General features: G+C 40.2%; 1 protein-coding gene across 22 annotated transcripts in view; it reads left to right on the forward strand.

Moving 5' to 3' along the window:
- KALRN (kalirin RhoGEF kinase) overlaps nt 1-20,421 on the forward strand; it is a 483,631-nt gene that overhangs the window by 428,429 nt on the left and 34,781 nt on the right. For 12 of the 22 annotated variants that reach the window (XR_014171512.1, XM_081924447.1, XM_081924431.1 and 9 more), the window contains 9 exons: nt 5,031-5,314; nt 6,347-6,451; nt 12,486-12,581; nt 14,537-14,670; nt 15,767-15,833; nt 16,125-16,228; nt 17,167-17,236; nt 18,383-18,469; nt 19,715-19,807. Coding sequence is in view for 21 of the 22 variants with exons in the window: in XM_081924447.1 (XP_081780573.1) it covers nt 5,031-5,314; nt 6,347-6,451; nt 12,486-12,581; nt 14,537-14,670; nt 15,767-15,833; nt 16,125-16,228; nt 17,167-17,236; nt 18,383-18,469; nt 19,715-19,807 (1,040 nt within the window). In the remaining variant the exon portion in view is untranslated. Of the gene's footprint in view, nt 1-5,030; nt 5,315-6,346; nt 6,452-12,485; nt 12,582-13,578; nt 13,627-14,536; nt 14,671-15,766; nt 15,834-16,124; nt 16,229-17,166; nt 17,237-18,382; nt 18,470-19,714; nt 19,808-20,421 lie in introns of all 22 variants that reach the window. The other 10 variants (XM_081924446.1, XM_081924451.1, XM_081924440.1 and 7 more) reach the window with 4 other exon arrangements.

Consider the following 20,421-nt stretch of genomic DNA (forward strand, 5'->3'; position numbering starts at 1 on the left):
CATTGGTTTCCCAAAAACAAGTCCTGCCACACAAATCTAATTTCTTGTTTGATAGAGTTGTAAGCTCGGTGGATCAGGATAATGCCGTGGGCATTCATTCTTTTGATGAAGCCTTTAAATCAATTGGGTCTGCAACTAAGAACCAGTTTCCATGACATTTACAAGAACAAGTAACCGTAGGTAAATATCACCTTGTGGCATTACACTGTTGTCAGTCAGTCAAAAAGGGCTGCTGTAGAGCTGTGGCTTTAGAGAACAGAGCCATCCTGAAATACAGGACATGTGAGGTTTTTCCTTGTGATCTAGTGGTATGAAATAGGTTCTTTATGAATAGGTACTTTATGAAATAGATTCTGTGGAGTTGTGGTGTCACAGCTTAATGAAGTACCTGGAATTATCTTCAGCCCTAACTTTGAAAGTATTTTTTGACGAAGCCCCAGTTTTCAAAAGGGAACTTATCTCAGCCTACAGTTTATCTGTTGGAGATAACATTCTTTGATTGATGCTTTTGGTTTGAGGTTATAAAATTTTATGTAAGTGGCGGAAGTTACTTGCCTAGCTGAATTTTATGTTTTAGATTATTGTCTTCTACTGTTAAACTGACTAAAGTCATATTATTGCCTTAAATATTCATTAGTTACCCCCCACTTGATCTAGGAGGTAGTGCACCTGTTAATACTCACCCAAACAGTCTGCTCTTGACATAATAATCTTACATACCTTAAAAATTCAGCCCCCACCCTGTCTTTCCCTTCTTTCTTACTACTGGTGGGTAGCAAAAGGGAACTTGTGATCATGGCTTGTGTGCTGCTAAAGCAAAAGTGCTGATTCAGGAAGCCTCCTGAATGAGAAGCAGTTGAAATACCACTCCAATACAAAACCATAGTTTTTCTAAGGAATCTTTCCAGAAACAAGTTATTGCTTAGGCTAAATTGGCAATATTAATGGAGCAGGCCAGAAGTTTAAACTTGTAAGGAAACTTGCCATTGAGAAATTCCTTACCTGATTTTGTATGCTCTTTGTATGAACAATTAGTTTTAGTGTCTCACTGAAACCTTTCAATGTAGCGCTCTCTCTCTCTCTCTCCCTCTCTGGATCCAGACAGTGACCTGGTCCAGACCTAAGAATAAGCCAAACCATGACTGAAAATGAAGAAGCAGATGTGCAGGTTCTGAGAGCTATTTTGCTCCTCATTTTGGTTTCTTTCAAAATTATCACCTGCGCATATATTGGGTTGTATTCAAGGGTAGTTTTGCCTTGACAGAAAACACTTCCATTTGCATGAGGCAGAAGGCAGCCCAACAACCATCAGGCAATGCAACTGCCTCAAAGAGTGGATACTGGTAAGTAGGGAGAGGCAGCAAGACACTGGAGGACAGAGCTGTGAGTGCTACATAGTTTGCCTGCAGGTATGGTGAAATATGCTCCCCTCTTGCCAGTGTTGAAGTAAGATTCAGTTGCCAGTCTGGTTGGCTTTTGTACATGGAATGAGAGGAGGTACCATCTTGTCTTTTGGCAAATGTCTTGGACAAGCCCTAGCAGGGCACCCATTTTTTACTGATTCCCTGTACCTACCTAAGCCCCTTATTCCTCCTGAATAACTATTCCTGAGATGGAGGGGGGATGTTCCGTAGGATGTGGTTGCTTGCATACAGTGGGGTCTTTAGCATTTGCACTGCCAGGATGCAAAGATCTGCCCAGTGCCCCCAAATTTAGTTGAATGACAAGCAACGCTGCTGGTGCGGCACGTCTTTGGTAAATGAGTGCACAAAGTCGAAAGTCCTTTAGCGAAACAGTAGGTATACATTTCGGTAATAGCTAGGTATATATGTATTTTGTTTTTCTAGCTTGATCAAAATTATTTATTATTTCAAAACAGGTAGATAGTTAAGAGCTTGGGCAGCTTCAGCGGCGGGCACCTGGCACCCCCCAGAATTTGGCACCTGAGTGCCTTGCACCCCTGGATAAAGATGGCCCTGGTTGCATAGGGTGGTGGTAGAAGATGGTTGAAAAGTGGATGCTTTGACTTGAAGTAGCGGTTCCACTAAGGCAGGGGTGTCCAAACTTTTTTCAAAGAGGGCCAGATTTGATGAAGTGGACATGCGTGAGGGTTGACCATTTTGCGTGACCTTTAATTTTAGGATTGGTCCCCTCAGAGTTGTTGACCTTGAAACTGTAGTCACATACTTTTTGGTGATATTTTCACTGCTAATAACTTAATCTACCAAATTACAAAAGGACCTATATATACGCACATCAGAAGCCTTAAAATTGCCATATATTTATATATATCTAGTCTTGGATCATGGTTGAACAGTGTTCTCGAAGCTATAAACATGAGTCTGACCAAACCGCGGGAGGCAGTGGAAGACAGGAGTGCCTTGCATGCTGTGGTCCATGGGGTCACGAAGAGTCGGACACAACTAAACGACTAAACAACAACAACAGTCTTGGATCAAGTGCAACCAGTGTGCAATATTCTAAGTCACTGATGTGTAGGGTACTTGTCAGACTGAAGTTCTGTATACTCTCATGTGTGTCAAGAACTGTCCCAATCATTGTTGTGATTCTAAGGAAACTCTCCTCACTGCATTTGGGATTTGTCTGACCATTTAAAAAGTGAATGAGAAAGTTTGTGCATATAGAAGTTCTTTGTGAATCAATAGCAGTGGGACGGCTCTGTCCACATGGAGTTGCTGCTACATGAGTTACCCACTCCACTCTGATCTAAGGCATGTCCTTTCTTTTAATCATATTTACTTTACTTTCAGGCCTTGACACTTTTGTCTTCAAAAACAGCAGGTCCATGATTTTCAATTATTTAAGCAGGCCTAAACATAGGAGGAGTCTCCTTACATATAACCTGCCCACAAACTATAATTAGGGTTCAGCTAATCACGTTGTGTTATGGGTAAACTGTTACAAAGACAAGAGAAAGGTTAGCTATTGCAGTACTGCTTTTCTTTCCACTTGGGTTGGTAGACTACGGCTCCTATCAGTCCCAGCCAGCATGGCCAGTGGTCAGGGATATTGGTAGTACTGTAGTAGTCCAGCATCCCATCTGAAGTGCACCATTTTGGCTGTCCTTCATGGTAAAGGTAAAGGGACCCCTTACCATTAGGTCCAGTCGCGGACAACTCTGGGGTTGCGGCACTCATCTTGATTTGCTGGCCGAGGGAACTGGTGTACAGCTTCCGGGTCATGTGGCCAGCATGACTAAGCTGCTTCTGGCAAACAAGAGCAGTGCATGGAAACACTGTTTACCTTCCTGCCGAAGCGGCACCTATTTATCTACTTGCACTTTGACATGCCTTTGAACTGCTAGATTGGCAGGAGCTGGGACTGAGCAACGGGAGCGCACCCCATTGCTGGGATTCGAAGCCCTAGGCTCTGTGGTTTAACCCACAGTGCCACCCGCGTCCCTTTGCCCCTCATTGTAGGTTGTTCCAGTTCTCCAAAATACTTCACAATGCTTTAATTGCATAACCCTCTCAATCCGAAAGGTTCCATGTGGGACAGAATCGTGTGTGTGTGTGTGTGTGTGTGTGTGTGTGATATACATTGCTATTGAAACCCTAACCAGTTTTTATATATCTCAAATATTTGGTTAAAAAAACCCACATTGATGGCTACTACTGAACATTGAAACATATTCAAAATACACTTGGCATATTTTGAGTCCTAAAAAAAAGTCAATATGAAATTGTAAATGCAGGGTTGATTTTTTGGAACAATTACTTGACTACGTAGAAGCTTCATAAACTGGTACCTTTGCAAAGAAACTTACTTGTTCAAGCTTAGGGGAGCGATGTGCTTGACGACTTTATTCCCCATCAATTAATGCAGAGTTGGAATGTTGGATCAAACATATACATGCTGTGGACCTTTTAGCATGTCATATGGAGTTTTGTGCAGAAATAATATGGTGTGGCAAGTAAAATGTTCTTCCAGTTAGCAATGCTTGTTCACTCAACACAGGGCTCCAGTCCTGATGCAACAAAGCTTCATTGTACAGAGTGTCAATATGGCACCTTCCCAGGCATTCAAGCCCCCACATATATGTTGGTATTTTTATAAACTAATTCAGCAACTCCTAATGTAATTGGCTGATCCAAGTGCCAGGACAGAGAACAGTTGGATCTGTGCCAAAGTACAGCACTGGTTTACTGGGGGAGGTATTGCTGAAACTTGGGGTACCAAATGTTATTAACTCTGTAGTGAGCACACACCAAGTATAAGGCACTTCAGCAAAATTAGAATGGTTGGTAGTGGAATAAGACAAGCTTGTATCCTGCATATATCTTCAGAACGTTAGATCAACCAGTCTGACCTTGGAATCTGCTGACAAACAGCATTCTGATAATAGTTTGCGTTATTCACCCGCCTCCAAATCATGTGGCTTCTGTAAATGGAAAATGTCGAAAGCCTATCGTTCATAAGATAGTGGAGTGGAAGCATTTTCAGTGGTTGCTTATCTCTTGTCAGTTTAATGCTACTTAATATGAATGCATAGGCTGAAAATATCAGTAGCAGTGAAAAGCCAGTGCCAGCTGTTTTTACAGATAGGCAACTCTGAAGTGTTAAGTTGACTTAGCCCCCCCTAACTTGGCCAGAAAAAGCCAACTTCCCTTGGCGAATATATGGACAGACAAACTTCCCTTGGCTGACCATAATGGACTCTTTATGATTTTGGCAGGAGAAGTAACAGTACTGAGGATTTGTGAAGGCCTCTGTATGGAGAAAAAATTCCTTATATTCATACCTGACAAACAGACCAGCCAATAAAATAGATTTAGAGTGTTCTATAAGTACAGATCAGGAAGGGATGGTGGACACCTGTGGAAAGGGAAATGAGTACATTTAGGGTCCACTTAGTTTAGACTTAACTGTGTGTTCTCTTCTAATTTTAAACATATCACTCTCCTTCTGATTTAATATTTATATCAACAAAATTAGCTTCCATTTCCAGAAAGAACTGTCTAACATAATATTCTGTCTTGCTTAGCATTTTTATTATTTTGTTCTGGCAGATTCCTATTCCGCATCCTCTAATGAAAATGGAGGGAAATCTGAATCGGTGGCCAATTTGCAGCCTCATTCATCCATCAATTCCATCCAGAGCTCCCCTGGTCCAAAGCGCTCTACCAACACACTGAAGAAATGGCTAACCAGTCCAGTACGCCGATTGAATAGTGGAAAGGCAGACAGTAACATCAAGAAGCAGAAGAAAGTGCGCGAAGGAAGGAAAAGCTTTGACCTGGGATCCCCCAAGCCTGGAGATGAGACCACGCCTCAGGGAGACAGTGCAGATGAGGTATGGACATAGTTTGATACCTTTTTTAAAAAAGAATGATGACTTGAGCATAAAGCTTCCTTTTGTTTGATTCTTCATTTTGTTTTGGAATAAGTTTTGAAATAACTGTAGAAAAGCATCCATCCTTGTCTCAAAATCCTCACTATAAAGAGGATTCTTGTATCACCCCATCCAGACTAATTACTCCCTAGTCCTCAGCCTTTATGTTTGCTGGCTCCTTACTTCCAAAGCTTGGGCTTGCCTACTGTCCACCATCTTTGCTGTGTGATGTAAAATAACACCATGGATCATGAAGGGAACCAGAGCTCTTTCATTTTTATTTTCCATCACATTTTTCCTGGTCTTTTTGCATAGATGTGTTACCTTCCTTTTGCATCTGCAGATATGGATGCATATACGGGTATTTTATGACAGCTCTAATAGCTGCTCAAAGCATTTTAAATTATTCTGTTGGGGCTGCATTTAAAGTGTTGCTCTGCCAATAGTGAGAGTGATGCAGGAATGCTAGAAATCAATAAATAGAACTAGTTTACTGGAAGGAGCTAGTGTGCTCATTGAAATATATGCCCAGGAAAGTAGCAGGCTCAAAAAAAGAGAGCTTTTTTCATGCCTGACAGCCAGATCCAGTTCAGTGAGGAACTTGAGAACTGGTTAGCAGAACATTTTTTATTTTAAGCAGCATGGTGGTCTTTCCTGATCAAATTTGAAGTCCTAATGCTGCAGTGAATGATTTATTGTAGATCCTCTTGCCCCTTTAAAGGAAATTAATAATGTTTTATGTAGGTGCTAATATGGGGGTTGGAGGATTGCATTGGACTCCCTTAAGTAGGGAATTCCCTTTCTACCTCACTAGGTATCAGAGAGGACAGGCTAGATAAATATTCTTTTTATATCTGTCACAACAACCCACTCCTCTGTCTGGATTGGATTTGGTCTGATTATGGAGTTCCAACACCATAAAAATATTATGGGAGGGACTCTCTCATTCTATCCAACTTTACCTGTTCATAATGAAATTTCCCTTGCTTTCAGAAGAGCAAGAAAGGTTGGGGCGAAGATGAGCCAGATGAAGAATCTCATACACCACTCCCTCCTCCTATGAAGATTTTTGATAATGATCCCACACAGGATGACATGGTAGGACTTGGGTCTTTTTTTCATTATTTTCCCTCAGAATAACTTTGTTTCGTTTGTTTTTGTTTTTTTTAAAAAACCCTCCTAGAATCCAAGGAACCAGGCATGGTGTTTCAGTAGGGTACTATATATTGAAATTTGTTATTACACACCCTCACTTTGTATCCAGAAGGAATGGCACTGAGCAATCCATCTTCAAGGCCATTGTTGCAACGCTCAAGGATATTTTCCCTTTCCTTTCCCTCCTGTCATAATCAGAATATTTGTGACTTAGTCTGCTTACCTTTGTAGCTTGATTTTTTTTTTTATTTTTTTTTGCATTTCATGCCTTTTCTGTAGAGCAGTTGTTACGTTCAGAAGAAAGCTTTCTATGTGAACTTGCCTGCTGAGGAATTTCTGGACCTTGTGGGTGCTTCTGGGGTGTATTATAATACGAGTGTTTGGTTCAGATGGGGCCCCTTCCAGCTCTACAATTCTATGATTCTATTATCTGTTTTGCCTCACCATTTCTTTACATGAACTGAGAGTTAGTGCTAAAATGTAAGCAACACTTGCCCTGCAATACACTGCTGCAAGGAAAGATTTGTCACTGGGTGGGCAAGCTTTCTTTCAGGGAAGCCTGCCTACTGTTACCAGTATTCTGAGTGAGAAATTATTGATAAACTTCCAAGGAACTTTTGGGTTTCCCAGAATACTTCTTAAAACGACTGTGGTACAGCAACAGCCATACATGTGGTATTCTAGCATGATCCTGGTGTTGTCTCCACCTGTGTTGCAGCGAAATTGGGCAAGAAAAGGTGATTGCGGCAATAACTGCTAATGGTGCAGTGTGTGGTGCACGTTGTGACCAAGGTTTGAAAAACTTCATCATGGGATTGGGTATATGAGTCATAATGTTGCCAGCAGGGGCCTCTGAAGTAGATATGCAGTAGTAGACTGAGTGTTCTACAGTCAGTATCGTTTCAGTATGATGCAAACAGCAGATTCTCTCTTAAAGTTCACCCAATATATATATATAGTTCAGGTCACCCTATCTCAGAAAAATACTGTAGGGCTGGAAAGATGCAGGAGGGGGAACCAAAATGATCAGGGATGCAGCTGGAAGAGGAGCGATAAAATCTGGAGTTTTAAAGTATAGAAAAAAATCAATGAAGCGAGCACAGGATGACATCTTATACTTGATGTGGAAAACATGAATGCAGAGTATCTTTCTATTAATACTAGAACCCTTGGTTATCCAATGAAACTGATTAACAAGAGATTTGACGCAAACAAAATAGTACCCGTAAAGACATAATATAATTAGTTTATGAAATTCAGTGTCATGGTGTGACAAAAGACACTGGCTTAGATAGCTTTAAAGAAGGATACATATGAATTAATATGTATGGGACCATATTCAGCTGAATTGTTGTACTAGCAGAAGCCAGCACAACAATTCCCGCCAGTGTCAAGGGACTTACGGTATGTCCTAGAACAGTGTGCAAGGGGAGGCGAAGGGGTATTTTTGTTAGGCAAGCAGGAGTGCTTGTGCTGATGGAATGATCTCCTTAGCACTATGTGGAATGCAACTCATAGGGAATAAGTCTTATCAAGGATGACTATTCATGATGTCCAGATGCAGCCTTCAGTTGCAGAGGCAGTATGTCACTGAGTACCAGCTGCCAGGTGTTGCCAAAGGCCTACTGGGAAAAGCAGGATACTGAATTAGAGCTTTGATCTGATCCAGCAGGGCTCTTAAGTGCATATACCCGTGTGAATGAATGCTTGTAGTGATAAAGTACAGGTGGACCTCCACTTGCTAAGCCATGTACCCGAGCAACTTCCACTGTGATCTGGGAGGTTATTAACAATGTAATCTCTCACAAGAGCAAGATGTGCTTGTTGATGTGACTTGTGAAGGTTCAACAAAATCATTTTTCAAAGAATGTAGGCTGGGCCAATTCTGGGTGAAAGTTTTTGCTGATTATAAGAAGTTTGGTGAAAAAGCTTTGAAACATCTAGTTCCCTTCTGTTCCACTTATCTTTGCAGATACATGCTTAGAAATTGGCTTGATATTGAATCAGATTTGAGAATGAAAGTAGTAAATATTGAACCAGATGTGGAAGGGATCGTTTGGGACAAAAAGATGTCCATCACATTTAGGTTTAGTGTGTATTTAACATTTTGTTGGGAGCCGCACAGCGTGGCTGGGGTAACCCAGCCAGATGGGTGGCATATAAAATGTAGGCATATAAATTAGGTTTAGTAGCTACTAGACATGTCATAATTTGTTCACTTGTACTATACTTTAATAAGGGATGTGGGTGGCGCTGTGGGTTAAACCACAGAGCCTAGGACTTGCCGATCAGAAGGTCGGCGGTTCGAATCCCCGCAACAGGGTGAGCTCCCATTGCTCGGTCCCAGCTCCTGCCAACCTAGCAGTTCGAAAGCACATCAAAGTGCAAGTAGATAAATAGGTACCGCTCTGGTGGGAAGGTAAACGGCGTTTCCATGTGCTGCTCTGGTTCACCAGAAGTGGCTTAGTCATGCTGGCCACATGACCTGGAAGCTGTACTCCGGCTCCCTCGGCCAATAAAGCAAGATGAGCGCACAACCCCAGAGTCGGTCACGACTGGACCTAACGGTCAGAGGTCCCTTTACCTTTACCTTACTATACTTTAATAAAATAAAATTAAATTTGTTTCCCCCACCCAAAACTAAATCTTTGTCATTTCAGCGTGGTAAAAACTGTTATCCCACATTTTCTTCAAAAAAATTGCTTTGCCAAGGTAACTACCGTCGAGTTATCAAAATTTTCAAAAGTAGGGGGGTCTGTGGCTTGGCTTTTGAAAAATAGGGGGTCCTCAGTAATTGGCTAATTGGGAACCACCACCATAGACTTTTGCTCTATGGCTTGCTGATCATTGGGAGTCCTTCATTTCCCATCAGTGTAGTCAAGCTGTTTTTAATTGTGGCTAGGTGTGACAGCCCTAAAGAGGCATGGACAGACCTTGGGCTTTAAATGTTATTTAATAATGTTATTTGTAGTTGTGAGAGCATTCTGCAATCCCGGCATTACCTTGATTTGTTCATTGGAACACAGAGTGCTCAGTTTTCTGGATGTACTAGAGTGGTAAAAAGTGCCTTGCTATAGATTACCGTATATTTGCAGATTGTTGAAGAGTGGTGTAGTAATTGGCATGTTGGTTTGGAGTCAAACTACTCATAATGTAAGTGGTTTCCCAAGGTTTTCCCATCCCACCAAAGCAGCTGCAATAAACTTTTATCTGGCTTAATAGGGGGAGGGGGACTATGAGAAGTTGAAAGGGGAAATGCTTATCTGTTTTCCTGAAGGCCATTTTTAAAAATAGATCTCTCCTCCTCACCCCACAAAGGGGGAAATGTATGCATGCCTGCCTTTTCTTCCTTAAAGCAAATAGCAATTGGGTGAGGTAATTTTGATGAGGCAAATGCCCCACAGGGAAGATGATAAGTGTCCCCTCCCCCTGACATAAACCACAGCTATTTTGGTTGTAAACAAATCCACTTTGGCCATATTGAGACTCAAAGCATCACAAGAAGTTTAATCCTAAGCATTGAGGCTGAAATCCACATGGGTTTTAAGGGAACCCTTAAACTGTAGTCTAGTCACTTTGTCATATAACTTTTGAAGAAAGCAGTCTTGAGTATCTCCTATAACCAGAAGATAGAAAAGTGAATGATGTGGTTACACTTCTCTTGAAAGGAAATACAGTAAAATGGTATACACGAGGAGGATTAAATCTCCAGAGTGAAGAAGAGCCTTTTACTGTGTTTCCTCCCTTAAATACATTTCCAGTAACCTGAATTATTCTTTCCTTTTTAAGGCTTTTCCTAAGCTGAGATATCAGGCAGTGATATGGATTTTCTGAAATATATTGAGTTGGAAAATTTTCCGAAAATGTTTAGATCACTCTGGAAAATGATCTCATTTAGCAAGTTATTTTGCTTGTATTTGGTAAACAAAGCTTAAAACTTTTGAAACTGCCAGACTTATCTAGTATTACATTTACTACTGGTATCCATTCATTGCTAATGAGTTTAAGAAATGGAAATGTTTATGTGGAAGAACAGAGCACTGGAACATTTTTCCACCTCACATCACTGAGATTGGTCGCCATAAGGTAACTCCTCTGTGCTGTATTTTGAAGTAACCTTTACGGTTATTTGGAAGTCTGTTCTCACCGACTTTAATTTGAGTTGCTGATTGGCTCTAAGTGAATGATAAGGTATCAGAGGAGAATGACAAGATGTCTACTGTAGGTATTCTTAGGGATAAAGCGACTAGAGTGATACATCACTCAGCAGCAGTTCCTAAGGAGCCTTCAGCTGTCAGTGCTGGCTGACTTTCAGACAATAGTCTGCTTTATTGAGATAGCTACCTGCCTGATATTTACTGTCACTTCTCCGAGTTCAATTTAGCAACACTTACTAATTTCACTGGGTTTTTCTTGGTGCTTGATTGCCTTTACTCTTCTCCCCTCTGCTACACCTGTGAAGTTGATTAAACTTTGTTAATCCTAGTAGTTTACTTTTAAAGCTCCATCTGCCCTTATAGAATTCAGGTGGCAAATATGCAAGTTGTATGCAATCTCTAGACTATGCATACTTCTGTACTTCTGTTTTCCACATAGTCAAAACTGGACAGTACCAGGGCCTAGAGTAGTCGAGGTCAAAGGAATCCATGGCTTGCCACATTTGGTCCAGAATTCTTTTGATTGGCGCCCAGTACTCTAGGATTGGGCATATTAACTATATCTGCCTCCTCATCTAGCTATAGTACAGTTGGCGAATTTCTATGCCTTTGAAGGAACAGGAATGGCCTGGGCATTTGCATCCACCACATGTGAACAACTTCTGTCTTCACTCAAGGTCCAGTTCTGCTGAAGAACTGGCAGGATGAGTCTTTTCTGTCGGCCTCATTCCTCACATCCTAAAGGAAATGACATGGGGAGGTGTTCTTGGGTGTTCTTCTTGCTTCAGAGTATTATGCACCTTGCTTTAAAAACAACAGCCTGCCACCACCCAAAATCTAGTCTTCAGGATAGGTGGGAAAGATTGCAAACCTAGTAAGAATGTATTTTAAAGCTGTTTTAAGATTTGGAGGATCTTTCTGTAGTGCTTCAGATATTTCTCTTTTCCTGTCTTGGAAAGGAATAAGAGAGAGAGAGAGAGAGAGAGAGAGAGAGAGAGAGAGAGAGAGAGAGAGAGGGGACCTTCAATGGCCTTCTAAGTGTGGCACACATAACTTGCAGTCTGAGTTTCTGGAGGCAATGCATATGTTTTCTCTACACATACTTACATTTGACAGTTTGGGTATTGTAAAGAAGGGTACCACTGATACTTTGATCTATCTTTGCCACTCAAGTTTTTAAAGTTGACAGCAAGGAGAAATAACAGTCCAAAGTGTTTTCCATTTTTGAATCTTTGGCAATAAATTGGACACCATGTAGAATTTCATAATAACATGAAGTTATTGCAAAACATTACAATGAAGTGCTGAGCTTGTCAGATCCCTAGTCTGATCCAACCTGCCGTTGTATTGTACTCTATAGGAGTGAGCTTAGCAAGAGAAAGGGATGGATTCTGCATGCTGGCAGGGATATGGAAAGAGCCCTGGGGGAAAGGGTTATTCCCTTCACCCACCACTGCTTGTTCCTGAAGTAGCACAAAAATCTTGGGAGATTTCACAATATAGAAACAGGAGCCAAACTGCTCTTTTAATTATTCTTTGGCTCTTCTTTGTGACTAAGTAGTGGTCTTTAGAAGAACCTCGTCAGACATACATTTTACCCATAATCACAGAGCAGGTTATGTGCTTTGCCAGTCTGCTGCTGAGTGCTGCTGCCTTTTGTATGTCATGACCTCCCCTCAACCCTTCATGCTCCTGTCATGTCTCCCCCCCCCCACTGCTTGTGCCCCATTGTGTGACCTCAAACTGCTAGCCTTTTGGCTTTCCTAGTTCCTTCTCATTCCTGCTAACCTGCTGTTCCTTTGCAAACTGGTGTCTTGCAGTCCTCCTCTTTGCTAGCTGCTCGACAGAGCATCTCCGATGTCCCAACTGCAGCGGATCTTGTCAGTGCAATAGAAAAACTGGTCAAAAGCAAGCTGGTAAGTGTGAAGACCTAGGATCCCATGAAGAGAAACGTCCTAGTTGAGCAACACCGTAATTCGGCTGCTGGTCATATTGCTGACTATCCTCACCACTGAGTAGCTAATTGCAGTTCCATGTTGGTTCTTTCATCAACTAGTTGCTAGAGTTAAAGTGCAGTAAAACCATTTTTATTTTTTGCAAATGACTTGATTCGTTGACATATTCCTGATAACATCAGTGGGCTATAGTATAGTCCCTAACATCTATTACTTACCTGGTAAATTTCTAGGGGTGTGATTGCAGAACAAGTATTTTTCCTTTTAAAATGTTTTATTTCTTTTACAATATTCAGTCAAGTGCTATGCTGTGTCGAATCTGTCATTTTTGTGCTTGTTTTTTTAAAACACTAGGCATATTAGAAGGTTGTTGTTTCATGTATTCCCCCCCCCCCAAAAAAAATGAGCCACTTTTGGAAAACTTGGTTCAAGGACTGTTCAGTATATGGTTCATGAAGCAATATTGTCAATTTAATGTCCCACCTTAGTTGTAGACACTCCAGGTGGCTTACAGTAATGAATACAGTAACAAATAATCCTAGGCAGCTTAATTCAGTTGGGCAAACTAAAGCTGCTATCTTATCTACCTTTGCGTGGGAGCATGTGCTGTACAACTCAGTGGGACATGTCAAAGGAACATGCATAAAATTGAGTTGTATTACTTAAATAAAGAAACAACTTCTTGGGTCAGACTTGCTTGTTGCAATATTACATCACCTTTATCATAGCTAAGCTCCATTTTCATTTTCAGATGGAGGTTGATGTTTCTTTTTAAAATCTATTTATACTAGTAAGGTCAGCCATCTCTTAGTCCTGGTTACAACTTGACTATGTTAAGCCATGGTTTAATTGGCTTGAGACAGCACTTATGCCTTTGTGAACTCTTCTTCCTCTCTCCTTACCACCTACCCTTCCATTTGTGATTTCAATGCTGATATTCTGACTTGGTAAATCACAGAATTACATGACAGCTGATCTAGAAAACCAGTTTAAGCACTGCTTACAAGTAAGAATCTAATACAGGAAATGGAAAGCTCATTTTGCAAATAGTTACATAAATTGCCATTCAGACAATACACTTTGTACTTTTTTAGAATCCAAGATGCTGCGCTTCTGTGTTTTGAAATAAAAAAAATAAGAATTCAATCTAGGTGGGATAATGGTATTTCTGTTAAATGAAACAAGTATTGTCTTGAGTTTTTTGTATACTGGAATAAATTAAATATTTAAATGGCTCATTTTAGCCAGCTTCTTCTAGTGTGATGTTAGGTATTACAAATCAGCAGCCCTCTTCCACTGTTGGTACCCCTCAGTTTCTTCCCTTCCTATTTTCCCCATTAAAACAAAAGGGAGAGATTTGGTTTTCTGCGCAAATGTGGAATAAGAACAAAATAGCTGCACGACCCCACAATCACCAATTTGCATCTGAGGGGAATCTACCTTTTACTGCGAATTAGGTATCATTTGGTTTGGGTCTAACCAAATCCATGATACCTGACTAGCCTAAAAGTGTGCCACAGAGCAGATCTGCAGATGGGATGTACAAAACACTTAGGGGAAAAGTGGGGACCAGCTTCAGGAAGCACCTAGCACAGATATACTGTAACCTTTTAACAATTATCCTATTCAGGAGGTCTTCAGAATATTTAGGAAAACTTTGGAATGAATGAGATGTTCTTAGCTTGTAAACTGCTGTACTGAATCAAGTCAGTTCTATTCTTCTGTCTTCCCCCAATCAGCCTAAACAAAATAAATGTCACCGTGGGGTACATTTTGAGAAAATTTAAAGGTCCCATCCCCCCGCTTACTAATTATTACATATACAGATTCCCTGAGGAAGTAGCTATAGAAATAGCTATATAGTCAATCTGTTAAGATTTTCTGTTGAATCCTTTGGCTTTTTTCTTATTTTTAAGACATTAGAAGGAGGCTCCTATCGGGGAAGCTTAAAGGATTCCACTGGATGCTTGAACGAAAATGTGACGCCTTCAACTCCTCCTTCAAGAAACCTTGAAGAAGAACAAAAAGCCAAAGCTATGAGAGGCAGGATGTAAGTAAACTTTGGTTATTTTTTTTCAAGTCAGTATTTAAAAATTGTGTTTCTAATGCAGAAGAATGCCCCTTATACATGACCTCAGAAACAGTGGATAAAGCCTATAGTGGTGAAGCTCTGGGCATTAGCCACTAGGCTCCTTCAACAACTGACTTTGCTCTGATTCAGAAGAACTTATGCTGAAACCACAGAACCAATTAAAGCTCTCCCAGGAACAGTTTTATAAACTATGGTGATGGCATTCTTAAAAATAATTCCTCTGTTCTTAATATGTTATAGAGGTAACTCGCAGCTTGCACTTGTAAACTTACATGATTGCAGTTTTGTGAAATTGAGGGGGAAATAAATAAATGGAGAGGGTAGGAAATCCACCATTCCCCGCTCCCCGTTTATTTAGTCCCCCATCTGCCACTGCCACCACCACACACAACTGCAGTTGCAGGCTTGCCAAGCTTTGGGAAGAAGGCTCAAGGGTTCTGGCAGTGTCCTAGAGCCCTGGTGTGACCTTCCTAGAACCCAGCAAGCAGCCCTCCACTTTGAAGAGGCTCCTGGCTTTATGCATTTTGCGTTCACGCTTGAATCTCTAGAACAGGCTTCCTCAAAATCTGCCCACCGGATGTTTTTGGCCTACAACTCTCATGATCCCTAGCTAGCAGGACCAGTGGTCAGGGATGATGGGAATTGTAGTCTCAAAACATCTGGAGGGCCGAGTTTGAGGAAGCCTGCTCTAGAACCAAGCCCTCTCATAAGATGCAAGTTAACTGTATATGTCTTCACCCACTATTTCCAATAGAGCAACCAGTGACATTAATGTATGTAATGAGAGTTGAAAGAAGTTGGTTGCTTTGGTGGCTTTGAATCCTCTTGTACCACCATATAATTTTATTTTTTTTACAATGCATGCCTTTGGTGTGGGAATTGCCTGTTTATAATCAACCTGAGCTGCCCTGATATTGCCCGACTCAGATGAGAGTCTACTTAGTGAAAAGTCTACTACTACTACTTAGTCTACTAGTGAAAATAGTTGCTGACCATGTATACGTGACGTATATTTAACCTGGCTGCTACAATATGCTCCTCTTTTGAATTTTAGGTTTGTTTTAAATGAACTTGTACAGACAGAGAAGGACTATGTCAAAGACTTAGGAATTGTGGTGGAGGTGAGTAAAATAATCTATATTGGGTATATATTCTTACTGTGGCTTCTCAAATTGAGTAATATTCTAACACTATAATCTTCATGAACCAAAACCAGATAATTTTATCTGTCATCTGAGGGCACAGAAGAAATGTTTTAATGCTGTCTTTTTGCACTTCTTTAAGGTTTAATTGCTTCCTTCCATGGATATAGAAGAAGTCTCATTTGAATATGATGTGTATCTCAAAAATATAACAAAATCTGGAATTTGAAATTTGCTTTTTTAAATTTATTTTTTATAATTTCCTTAAAGGGATTCATGAAAAGGATAGAAGAAAAAGGTGTTCCTGAAGACATGAAAGGGAAAGACAAGATAGTGTTCGGTAACATTCACCAGATCTATGACTGGCACAAAGAGTAAGTCTGCAGTCAGCTTTTAACTGACTATTGCTAAAATGCATAGACTTCTTATATACATAGACATTTTACTTGGTCTGAACTACTATACTACATCCCCTCACCCTCTGGGAGAAGTTCATTGTGAGTTAATGTTCTATAGCTAGTAGCAGCAATCAACATTTCATTCAGTGCCACAATGTATGTGATTCTGAGCATTTGTTATACCCCAAGAGGTCTCTTGCAAGCTTCAAGCAAAAACTCTAGTGTCTAGTGCCATTGATGTTAGTTGACTGAATATTATGACTTACAGGACACAGCACTGTTCTGGCCTCTTACTCTAGTATTGCCTCTTTTACTCAGTAATCGCCGAAATTATTTTTCTATCCCTTCCATTATTTGTTAGTTGCACCCATGATGAGGCTCTGTAAAATCCTTCATTTAAAATCAAATGAATATATGTTATTGGAGAATCTCAGGGTTGCAAATTGGTTGCAAAGACAAACTTTTGATTTATTATATGTGCAAAAAGGAAATAGTTCAAAAATGCAGGTGGTGGCAGGGATAAATTCCATGGAACAGAGATGTCTGATAATTGACTCCTGTTTTCACAACCTTTTCCTAAGAATTATGGGCAATTATCCCTATTTGTTTGCAACAGGAAGACTGGACTGGGGCTATCTTCATTAACAGATGAACAGCAAGGTTCTCAGTACAGTATTTGGAGGAGGATATTGCATGCCAACGGATGGGCTTTTTATATTCACTAGTTCCTCATGCGCAATTAAATTCTCTTAAGCATTAGCAGGATGGTGCAGGCTAAGCTATTCAGAAGTAACCGATCTTATATGAGTGTAGTTTTATATGTGATACAAGACAAAATCAGATAAAGCCATATAATATGGTGGTGAAGAGTACTGAGGGAGACTTTGTGAACAGCTGTGTATTTTTTATTGCAGTTTTTTTCTTGCTGAACTGGAAAAGTGCCTTCAAGAGCATGACCGTTTAGCACAGCTCTTCATCAAACATGTGAGTTACATGCTAGTCCTTTTAAAAAATGGAAATAGCTCCTAAATATGTCCCTGTTGTACTGATTGGATATTTTAATTATACACACACACACCCCAAATGAGGATAGGAATAATACCTGGATTTCCCTCAAGCCATAAAATGGGATGTTTGAGTGGAGTATTTATTTTACTTTTCCAGAATGAAAGTAATTTTCCTTCAATATCCACAAAATTGTCTTAACTAAAGCCATAATTGTAATAATATTGTGTTTTACTTAATTGCTTCTGTTAAAACTTGGCTGGAAATGTACCCACCACCCCAAATGCTGCTTCAAATACTGTTTAGCTGCTTACTTCCTGGCTACAACCTTTGTATATTTGTACAGGATGTGTGTCTTCAATAACAGAGCTAAACTAACACAGATGTATACCTCAGCAATTTCTAATAATACATTGCTTATTCAACAGTCTACGTTTTTTACACTTCAACTAGGATTATAGAACAAGTGCCTACTTAGTAATAGCTTGATGAGTTTGGACCTGGATTAATATCCTATATCAATCACATACTTGCTGGCTGGCTTTGAGCATGTCCTCATCATTTGGCTTGAAGTAATAATAGTGTAAGGCCATTTGACGCAGGAGCCCATGAACTATCTCTTTGTATATTGAAGATTCTGGTTGACTGTACCACCTATTTGCTTTTGTACAGCCAGTGATCCAAGGAGCTCTGTTCCTGTCCTCTCAGCAGCAGCACTATGGCAGTGCCTAGCTGCTTCAGAAAGCTAACCGGAGAGATATGGAAGTTGCAGCAAAATGAAAGCAGCAGTGGCATGTGTGGCATGTTTCCTGACAAGCAATCATGCAGTCTTACCCTTCTTGAACAATTGCCTGAATCTGGTGTCCACATGGGGCGACCCACTCACACATTATCTTTGGGAGGAAGGAGGGTGCTTGTGCTTCGGGTTTAGGAACTGGAGTTTAGTTTTATCTTGCTTTCCTCATTCTTTTTCCAAAAGTTGGTGTCTGTACACAGTCCTTTGATCAGGTGATAGTAGACAGTAACATTAGAACAAGGAAAATACTTTCTGTCACTGTCCATGCAGTGGTAAAAGCTTTAGTCTGGGCTTAGACTAAGAAAACTATGCAAATTTTGCTTTTACAGGAGAGGCGATTACACATGTATGTGGTGTACTGTCAAAACAAACCAAAATCTGAATATATAGTAGCGGAATGTGGTGCATATTTTGAGGTAAGGTTTGGCCTTCATTCCTTATTCATGTTGCAGCTTAAAATACACCTGACAGGATCTCTTCTCCCCTCTCATATTTGCACACACATTCCTACAGCTGTGTCAGCAAGCTTATCCCATTTGGATTAGTGGCTTTCCCCCTTTCTGTCTTTGCTTTCCAAGTAAATTCTGTCTTATATTTAGCAGTGTGTTCTTTCTCTTGTGCCCCGCCTGATTCCCTGTACATTTGTTGCTGGTAGGACCAGGCAGTTTGTGGGGGGCTGTCTTACTTACCTGTGGTATCAATTTTTTTGTTTGGTAAAGCATATTTATGCAAATAGTAAGGGGTACAGCAAGCTCTACACCTGCCACTTAGAGTCAAAGTTAGCTCTGAAAGAAAACAGGTGGAATAGATACAGATGAAAAGTTACGCCATAATTAAATTAGTTCATCCTTAAAGTGCAAAAATACTCTTTATTAGAAAGTTTTGTCTTTTACCTCATTGTTTTAACAGTTGGATGGATGATTGGCACATATTGTAGCAGGTGTGAGGAACTGAGGGTGGGTGGATGTGCTTGCATACACACATACAAATATGGAGAATGATACCAGAAGTTAAAGGAAGAGAGCAACCCCTCCATACTTTATGGTTCCTAAACCTGTTTATGAAAGGATTCCATTTATGTCTGTCTCAAAGTCTAGAAACTGCCTCAAATATTAAATTTAAAAATTCTAACATTTCTGCTTAAAATCCTTTTTTTTTAAAAAAAAGCAACATTTCTGCCTTGTAAACTGTTAACAACTATTCGAGTTTCATTCCCTTTGGTTTAGGGGTTGTTTCATTCCATTTAATTGACAGATAGTGCCAGTATTCTTTCCAGAAAATTTTTGTACCTGTTTCTGAAGACGTTTCATGCTTGATACATTCATTTTAGTCTCCTTTTCTACCCACCCACCCACTTAACAAGAAGAGTAAAAGAAAATTATATTCATCTGTACAATACTAATCTTAATTGTTATGGGCCTATTGTAGTAACATTTGGACTAGTCTAACTGTTCGGTTTGGAAAGATGGGCTAGTCAACATGTCATAGATGACTATAATCTCAGGGAATTGACAGAAGGCACACGTTACAAAATTTTGCTAAAACTAAGTAACTCATAGTCTGGTCAGTGCTTGGATGGGAACCCCTTGAGTTTCCTTGGAAGAAAGACAAGATATAAATAAGTATTTTTTTGTTGATATTGCCTACTTTTTGTTTTCTAGGAGGTGCAACAAGAAATAAACCAGCGGCTAACTCTCAGTGACTTCTTAATAAAGCCCATTCAAAGAATAACCAAGTACCAGCTGCTACTCAAGGTGAAATATACCAGTGAAATGTTGTGTCTAGGAAAAAGATTATCCAAATACCTGTATACTGATAATGGCAAAAAACAAACAAACACCCAACCCAGTTGCTATAGCAGGCTAAACCACAATGCTCCCTGGAGCATTGTATGTATGCTGGAGCTTTACTTGTTTGTTTTCCCCCATACCGCATCAAAGCTATTGCAGTACAGGGGGAATGCACGGTGAAGGCAGGGTTGAGTGGATGGGGTGTTTTCCAGGTGCCCTATAAAGACCATTTAAAGTTGAAAGGTACAGTTTACATGTTCAGCATTCAAAAAGCCTTCAGATTCAATCATGCATAACAAAATTACTGTAGATCACAATAAAATTTGTAAATGCATACATTTTGTTTCAGTCTTGTGTTCTATTTGTTCATCAGTTAGGACCTTTATGTCTATAAATGGGTGGCACATTTAAACCGCAGCATAGACTCACCTAAAGTTAGTGGTCTCATGTGTCTTTATTCCTTAACATCTCGGGAGGGTTTGGAACCTTGCCATGCAAAATCATTTCCACAAGTAAGCAAGTATGCCTTCAAAGGGGAAGATATCAATATGTATTCTTGTTAATTATTTTTAAGAGGA

This window comes from Podarcis melisellensis, assembly GCF_964234715.1.
Source record: "Podarcis melisellensis genome assembly, chromosome: 1".
Classification (NCBI taxonomy): Eukaryota; Metazoa; Chordata; class Lepidosauria; order Squamata; family Lacertidae; genus Podarcis; species Podarcis melisellensis.